Raw genomic sequence first — 9,203 nt, 5'->3', positions numbered from 1 at the left:
TGAGTTTGTCCGTGGACACTGCCAGATAGTCCCATAGTCCTGATAAGTGATGATGCAGTGTCTATCAGCCGGCTCAGTTTTGATACACGTCCACAGATGTCTCGGGAAGGAAGCGGGGAGGAGAGGTGAGGATCAGAGCTTCTTATTCACATAACCTCCAGGAGAGTTTGAGATAGTTGGCCAATTCAAGACCGACACGGTGGAGCCAGATTCAGATAAGTTATTTTGGGTCAGGCCGACTCTGCTTGATTTTCTGTCTGCCTTATAGTTCTACTAGTACGTCTCAATGGCGACTTTAAACAGCCAAATGTTGTGGTCAGCACCATCGGGCCATATATATGAGATAAAAATGAAACAATCTACTTCACTTTATCAATTTTACGCAATCCAACAGTATTCTCCATCCAAAAATGGTGTTTTGGCATCACATGACGGATGATGTCACGCTGACGTCGAGAATCTTCAAGAAAGTTTTTTTTTTTTTTTTTACATTTTTCTTTATTTGTCTCACTTTATCCTTTGAACTTCCATTATTGGCTTAAATGTTATTAACTGAGTTTTTGTTGTAAAGAGGGTAAAAATAAGCCAAGAAAAATAAACCAAACTAAGACTTTTTTTTTTTTCCTGCATGTCAGTTTCTCATTTATGTGGATATTTTCAACACCGATGGGGTCTTGTTGAAATTATGGTCAGCGTTTTTAACATAAACTGAAAATGTTTTTTTGGTGCGCTCATTTTGAAGTCAACCTGATTCAAAATGGCTGACAAAGCCAAGGGCTAAAACTCAGGAGATTGTACAAATATCGACTTGGAAATTGGTGTGGTAGTAGCTGAGACCAACCCTCAGAACATCTTCTCTGTAGCAGGACCAAGACTTTGGAATGAGTTACCTCTGCTTGTCAGACAGGCCCCCTCCCTCTCGGTTTTCAAGTCCCGTTTAAAAACTCACTACTATTCATTGGCTTTCAACACCACTTGATCTGTGTTTTGAACCTGTATGCTCCACACTGGTTTGTCGTCATTATCTGCATCGTTTTTATGTCTATATTTCTGATTTACTTCATTTTGTATTTTGCTTTGTGTGTTACCTGTTGTTCTGTCTGTACAGCACTTTGGTTGGCCTTGTCGCAGTTTTAAGTGCTCTATAAATAAAATGGTATGGTAGTCTAATAAGCTCTAACAGATTGTGAGAGCTTTGTTTAAATTTTTCCCATTGTCTATTTGGAGTCAACTTTGAGTGCCTGTTAGCAAAATATCTAACGAACCACTGAATCAGGAGTTTACTGAGAGTTAGTCCAATATAAGATGGCCGCCACAGCTGATCAACATAAATCACTACACAAATGGATGTAAGTCAGTTTTATAGATATTGAGATAAAATATGAGTTCACGGTTTAACCGAAACTTCATTTATCATTTCTCAACACAAGATCATCTTACCGTATTTTTTGGACTATAAGGCGCATTAAGTGAAACAAAACGGATAAATCAAACTTTATTCAACTCATTCATAATAACCACATAAAATCAGTTCGAGGTCAGTAAGCGCAACCAGAATTAATACATAAGGTGCACTGGATTATAAAGCTCACTGTCGATTTGTGAGAACATTCAAGGATTTTAAGTGCGCCTTATAGTCCGAAAAATACGGTATTCTAAAACTGGCATAAATAGGCAGCGGGAAACATGAATTCCTTCAAGGAATGATAGGTTTTTAATTTAATTTTTTTAAAATTAGTATGTTTATGTAACTGTTCAATTGCACAATTCTTTTTGGTGGTGACAAAGTTTATGTTTCAGGCAGAAGTGAAACTTAAAAAACTAATGGGTTTGTCTGATAAGATTTATGAAGATGAAAGGAAGAAAAACAGAGTTAAAGCAGCGAGTTTAGTCGACAGAGTGAGAAATCAGGAAGAAGAAGATGAGAGCTGAAGGGAGGGTCTGAATGAGCGAGATGGAGTGAAAAAGAAGGAGGAATAATAAAAAAAACCACAAGTCTGATTCTGACAGTGAAGCGCTGAGCTCGATGGCTCCTAATGAAGAACGGCAGCTGCAGAGGAGGAACCGCTCTGACAGGAAGGAGAACACACACTCAGCAGGAGTAAGCTCTACAAAACTGCAACTCACAGACGACCAGCCGGGGAGGAGCGGACGACTGGTTCTCCATGTCAACAAGAATTACTTTCAATTAATCATCTTTATTTCTGATTCGAACAGCTCCGAGTCGTCAGATGAAGTCCACACAATCGAAGTTAGCGCTTCATTTTCCAGAAAACAAAATTCAGAGTTTTCCCCGAGTAAATCCTGAAATTCCAAGAGGTGTTTCAGTCACTGACATCCAGAGATGACAGGAAGTATACTGGAGCCTACAATGTGTGCAGCAATCATTTCTATTAACTATACTGTATAACTGCGAGTCAAACTAACAAAGACCCTAACGAACCCCTATTGTGAGGATTGACAGGGTAATCTGCATATGTATCGAGATCAGCTTTAGAACTCGAAACCCACTCTCCGTTCTTTGAATTGAGAAAGTTCCTCGGATGAGAAGCAAAACGTCTTCTGTTGCAAATGAAGTCCAGTTGTTTTTGTCTTGAACTACCGTGTCCCGGATGACTGAGAATCTTCACTAGCGTATTTTGTATAACATCAGGTACTCAAAAACTTACAATGAGTAAGGATACATGTACTACGAACACTGTAGAATATGTACACATACATGTACATGTAAATGCCAAAATCTCGGAGCTCGTTGCTTAATCAGCAGAGCAGTGATCACATTTTCTCCAGGTTTTTCAGAGTCGCTGAGGACCCTGACAATCCTGTAAATCGAGACTAAAGACTAAAAGAATAATTCAAACCATAAACCTGAAAACAAACGAGCAGATCCACTAAATCTCGATGCAGAACATTTGTTCTTGCAAATGTTTTGGACTGAAAGTTGCACTGTTCACTGCAGTCCTCTGCCGCCCCCTACAGCTTGAAAGCAGTATGTTCAGGTTTTTCTTGTAGTGCTCAAAGTATGTTAATGCTCAACTTTTACTACCTGTGTACCTTTTGTTTTTTTAATGAATGTACAGACATGTCAAAGACCATCAGAATCTCCTATCTCACTTTCTGCCCCAAATTTGTCAGATTAAAAATATGTTCTTGTCTTGCTCTACATCAATAAGTTTGTATTAGTTTGATTCATCTCTCAGAAGAGTTGAAATTGTCGTCTCTTTGAAAACTCTACAACACATCTGTCAAACGCAAGGCCTGCGGGCCAGATAAGGCCTTTGCTAACATTTAGTTTGGCCCACACGATCATCATTTAAAAGTATTAGTTCTGATCTGGGTTGCCAACTATAACTGAAGTACGTGAACCCTTGTCAGAACTGGACTGCACAATATTTAACCATCGTGCTAAAGCAGGGGTGACCAATCCTGGCCCTTGAAGGCCACCATCCTGCAAGTTTTAGAAGGTTCTCTGCTCCAACACACCCGACTTCAATCAATGGGTGATTAACAGCCTTCTGCAGAACAGGAAGTAACGTTCAGTCTTCAAATCAGGTGTTGGAGCAGGGAAACAAGTAAAACATGCAGGACAGTGGTCCTTGAGGGCCAGGACCCCTGCTGTAGTGGATTTAAAACTGAGGACTCAGGACTGCAGGTGGCAGCAAATCCTCACTTATTTCCCCCACAGTTACTCCTGATCAGCCTTTCTGCTCTGTGAGCACAGACTGAGCTCATTAAAGCTTTGTCCACTGAAAAACACCAGTTTGCCACTCAGATACAGTTAAATAAAATGGTTTATTTATCATCTGTTAATAAAAATAAAATTAAATGTTACCAAAAAAAAATTAAAAGTTTGAATCAGAGTTGTACAAATCCAGCTTCATTTTGCTTCAACATAGAAAAATACAAAAGGCACTGTGCATTTATTAGTCCTCTGCAAAAGGAAAACATCAAGAGACGAGACGGACATCCACAAATCTTTTAACCAAACCCCTCCTCAAAAACTAAAAAAGAGCAAGCCCAGTCTGCATGTCGTTATTAAACGGTGGCAAATTCAAGTCCTTCAAGTGCAAATGGGAGTGTTTTACCAGTTCTTCTAAACCAGTGGTTCCCAACTCTGGTCCTTGAGGAACACCACCCCTGCATGTTCTACTTGTTTCCCTGCTTTGACACACCTGATTTGAATGAATGGATGCTTAATAGGCTTTGGCAGAACTTGAATAAAATCACTGAATCAGGTGTGTTGGAGCAGGGAAACTACTAAAACATGCAGGATGGCGTTCCACAAGGAGCATGGTTGGGAACCACTGTAAAGAGACACAATACAAATGTAAAAAGTGTTTAAAACTATCAGAGTGCTTGGACAGATGTAAAGCAGGTGCGCTGTACAGTTTTCTACCATATCTGATCAGTTTATCATGATTATCAATCACCTCAGCTCTACTGAGACATTAAGTCTTTCTGCTAAAACTTTTAGGCAGACATTGGTTATTAAAATCGATTTCAAACCAGGAATATTACTTTATTAGTGTTCCCACCTAAACCACAGAGGAAATAAGTGTCATGATCCTAAAAGTCAAATTTAGACCAACTTATGTATGATGTTAAAAACATATTATTGGGGGAAGTCCCGAGAGTTTACAATACGTTTTGACTAAACGTCATAACACTGAAAACAGAAAGGTCAAAGCAGATAAAAGTGGGTGAGAAAGATGTGGAAGAAAATAAAAATTTGAAAAAAATGTCACTTTTTGTGTGTTAAACGTGGCTTCATGTGACATTCTTTCAAGCTCCAAAAGTCCAGCAAATAGATTTTTGTACCCATGTGTCGCTCTACTGTGCAAACATTACAATTCAAAGCTTTCAGCAGCCGGAGGTGAATTACAGACAACTGTCCTTCATTGTACAATCTCTTTGGCAAACAGTTTGATGTCCCACGTTCTGCTATGACGAGTACGTGAAGAGTTGTCCCAGCGAGCATTTACGGTTTGAAGTTTTTGCTCCGGTCACAGGAAGCCGTGCTCGTCGAGACCTTTTGGAGTAACTGGATTCCACTTTGCAAAGGTCTTTGCATTAGAACGACCTGCAAGACAAAGGTCAGGGAATAAAACAAACATTCAAACTGGAGTTCTCTAACAACACACCACGATCCAGACCTGGACCTAAATGAACCAGGACCCGGACTGGTTACTAAATGTCAAGAGAATGTAGATATTGTCTTTTAACTTGTGCTTGTCACATTAGTGGTAATTTATTTTAGGCATCGGCTTTTGGGAGGAGCGGGTTTTCAAATGACGGAGCTCAATCCAGACACAAATCAAGTCTGACCTGGACTGAAATCAATAGAGAAAACAAATTTTAATTTAGCATTCTCACTATTTTTGTTTTAATTTTCTTTCTTTTCTCCGCCCCCCCTCCAAACTAACCACTTCTACACACTTTGTGCTATTTTAGCTGTTCATATATAAAAACATACAGTGGTTCCCAACCATGGTCCTTGAGGAACACCATCCTGTATGTTTTAGTTGTTTCCCTGTTCCAACACACTTGATTCAGTGATTTAATTACTTCATGATCTGCAGAAGCCTGTTAATCACCAATTCATTTAAATCAAATGTCAAAGCAGGGAAACAACTAAAACATGCAGCATGGTGTTCCTCAAGGACCAGGGTTGGGAACCATTGCATTAGAAGATGGGTGCTGTGAATTTTGTTCTTTGTAAATTTTATATTTCTAAAATATTTAACTTTACAAAATCTGCATCAACAAACAGACTATTTTTATGCTACTTTGAGTTTTTAGCTCACATTCTGCTTTTAGCTTATAGCTAGCCTTTTGCTACGTTTTGGCTTTAGCAATAATTCCTATATGTTTAGCTCTTAGTTTTAACCTGTTACGTTTAGATTTAAAGTAGACTTTTGTTACTTTTCATTAGCATTTTGCTACTTTTAGCTTCTGGCTAGCCATTTACTACTTTAAGGTAACATCTCTCTACTTTTTGGATTTAGCATTTTAATACTTTTACTTCTTAGTTTTAACATTTTGTCACTTTTAGCTTTTAGACTTTTGTTACTTATAGTTTCTAACTAGCAATTTGCTACTTGTAGCTAGGCTTTTGATATTTTTTTTAGAATGTTGCTACTTTGTTAGCACTTTGCTACTTATAGTTAGCATTCTTCTACTTTCACCTAAACTTTTGCTGCTTAGCTAGTTTTTTGTATACATTTAGCCTTTATAATTTTTGCTACTTTTAATTAGCGTTTTGTTACTTTTAGCTACTATAATTTTAGGCTAACGTTTTTTCATTTTTTTAGTTTCAGCTCTGTAAAATTTAACAGTCGATCAAGCATTTCTCTAGTTTTTAGCTGATAACCTGCTTTTAGCCTTTTCTCACGTTTGAAGAACGAATGATAAATTGAAACTTCTGGGTAACTTTAATGCTCCGTGTTCCTCACCTGCGTCTGGTTTGCTCCTTGAAGGCTCAGTGGGTTGAACCTTTGCTACACCGAGACCTCTTCCTTCGGCGTCACTCTCCCCTGATGAGGTGTGGTCCTCTGCCTTCCTGTACAAGCCAGGCTTCTTGTGGTATTTGGCCCGGTAAGTGTCCGTCATACAGCTGTCCACAGAGAAGAAAGTGGTGGGGAGAACCTTCTCCGTCAGGGACGGGGAGTCCGTACCATCACCAGGTCGTGGGTTTGGACTTGGTAACCTGTCATCGCTTTCACTCGCCGACAGATCGTTCCGGTCTTGGTCCGACGAGCCCGACCTGGAACTAGTGTCGGATGAAAGTCTGTGCTCGGTGGGGGTCTCGATCCACCACCGCATGTTGGCGTGCGAGGGGATGGGTAAGCCGTTTGTGGACTCGTTGCGGGGGCTCAGCCGCGGCGGCACCTCCCTTGGTGTGGCGTGGACGCCAGACAGATTAGAGCCCAAGGTTTTCTGAGGTAAAGGAGGAGGGAGACTGCGCGAGTCCACGTGAGCCGTACCAGTACCTTCTTGGTCAGAAAGAAGTCCGGCGAGGTCGTCTGAGCTGTTCCACTCAGAGCTGCTGGTCTTTGTCAAGAGGGGGGGAATGGGGCTTATGGGGCTGATGTCATCTGGTTCGCTATCCGGGTCATTGTTCTTTTCGGAGAGTCCCGGCGTGAATCGAAAGCCTCTTCTTCTGTGAAAGACGCAAAAACAAACTTAAACCTGAACCACGTTTCACTAATAATCCACAGTTTGTTTGTTTGTTTGTTTTTAACTCCTACCTTTTCATGTACTGGTTGGACAGGCTGGAGTCTTGGAGATCTGGAGAATGTCGTCCTTGTTCGCCTGAGCAAAGAAAATAAATCCTTTTGAGTGATTTATACCTCTAAAAATATTAAGAATCTACAAACTCATGGTCGCAAACAGCACTTGGTAACCTTTCAAACTAAGATGGGGGCAGGGACGATAAAAAAAACAAATGTATTATCTAATTGATGCACGATACAGAAGCTGCTTTTGACTAACATTGTAAAGTGACCTTTATTTATATTTGAATACGTAAAGAGAAACATTTTATTCATTTATTCATTCGAATTGTGTTTTTTTTTTTTTTTAACGTTCTCTAACAGGGGTCATGGCGGGAGAGAGGAAGTATTGAAGCAGCCAGTCTGGCAGAGCGCCCTCCAGCCCCCCGTGTACCACTGTGACTGATCCAACCAGAGTCCACGGCCCCTCAGAGGGAACATGGGTTCAGATCCAGGCCTCGTTAGCTTAAAACTCATAACACCATAAAAACAAACTCGAACCAATCCTTTAGCTTTGTTGAGAAACTTAAAAAAAAAAAAAAAAAGAGTACCAGGGAAAGAAGGCCTTAATGAGATCTATCTGAATGATGCCTCCACCTTTTAGGTCAGCACTTGAACAAATTTAGAAACGGGTCAGCGGGCGGGGGCCGGGGTGGAGCTCTGCCAAGTTAGCATGGTGGGTGTGATTTACCAGACCTGAGATAGGCAACAGCTGACTAACGGGACGAGCAGGAGTGGATGTGATGCGTCAGCATACTGTTAGTTTTCCTGTGCTCTCCTTTCGAAGCATTAGTGGCTAAATCTTTTGTGCTGGCGTGCAATTACACCAGGGTCCAACTGCAGACTTTAGATCCCCTCTACAACACTATTGCATTTTTAAGCCACTAAATCCATGCGGGCATTTACACTCCGATGCTGATCTGCAGTGCTGGCAGGCGGCTGCGACAATATGGTTCTCACAAAGAGAGAGTTAGTGGAAAATCCCGGGGTCTTTACGGTCACACGCAGTTTTATTGGGAGAAAACAGCCGGACGGTAACGAGCGAAGGCGATAATGATGCTGTTGCGCAACACCGTCTGATAGAAATATTTGTAATGATGCATTTTAACGCTCTTTAGTTTGAGATTGGTTTAGGGGTTGAAGAAGCTGCTCTCCACAGTCATTGTTTCAAAACTACTCAAGTTTTTCTGTCACATTCATTTTAAGTCACATGTGAGAGACGGTGCAGGATTTTCTCCAATCAGATAGGAGCGAGAACAGTGGTCTCTCAATTCTTCGCAGTTCCGACATTCGCGGATTCGCTCTTTCGCGGGTTTTCAACGTAAGATTGCACACGACACAAGACTGTCAACGTTAAGATTACTCACATGATTGGGACGGTACGGGAGAAAAAGTTAACGGGAGCGGGAGGACAAGGAAGAAAAAAAACTTCAGACAGGCGCCGCCATTTTGTAGTTTTCTTTCAGTAATCCTACATTTAATGCAAATCAAAAGAACTACATGGTCCAGAAGCCAACGCCATAGAAAGTTATCTAGGGGAAACACTGTATTTTTTATTCGGGGGGGGGGGGTCGACTTCAACCTTTGTGTACATTAAGATTTTACCTGCTGGCTTTCTGGAGTTTTAGCTCAGAGAGAGTCAGAGTCAAAGTTTCTTCTTTTTTCTTACACACCTCATGTGGTACATGTGGTGAAACAAAATTGTGTACACGGGTCCTTGTTACATTCAACAATAAAATATAAATGAAAAACAGCAATAAGCTCTCAGTTATGAACTAAGAAAAACATTAACTAAAAATACGCTAAGCACTAATAGTATGAAAAAAATTACGCCTAACAGCAGCATGAACATGAGTCTGTGTGAGCAGATGAGCATGAATGAACACAGCAACATGAAACAGATCAGCAGCAACATGAAACAGATCAGCAGCA

The 9,203-nt window shown here is 40.6% G+C and overlaps 1 protein-coding gene across 1 annotated transcript in view; it reads right to left on the bottom strand.

The window, feature by feature from the left end:
- Positions 1–5,003: 5,003 nt before the first annotated feature.
- LOC119416100 (inactive ubiquitin carboxyl-terminal hydrolase 53) overlaps positions 5,004–9,203 on the bottom strand; it is a 37,857-nt gene continuing 33,657 nt past the window's right edge. The window contains exons 14-16 of the mRNA XM_037683291.1: positions 7,248–7,311; positions 6,453–7,159; positions 5,004–5,080 (exon numbers count right to left, since the gene is read on the bottom strand). Coding sequence (XP_037539219.1) covers positions 5,004–5,080; positions 6,453–7,159; positions 7,248–7,311 — 848 coding nt within the window. The remainder of the gene's footprint in view (positions 5,081–6,452; positions 7,160–7,247; positions 7,312–9,203) is intronic.

This window comes from Nematolebias whitei, chromosome 1 (assembly GCF_014905685.2).
Source record: "Nematolebias whitei isolate Nwh7 chromosome 1, NemWhi1, whole genome shotgun sequence".
NCBI lineage: Eukaryota > Metazoa > Chordata > Actinopteri > Cyprinodontiformes > Rivulidae > Nematolebias > Nematolebias whitei.
The sequence above is the reverse complement of the archived record's forward strand: the minus strand, read 5'-3'. Positions and strand labels throughout refer to the sequence as shown.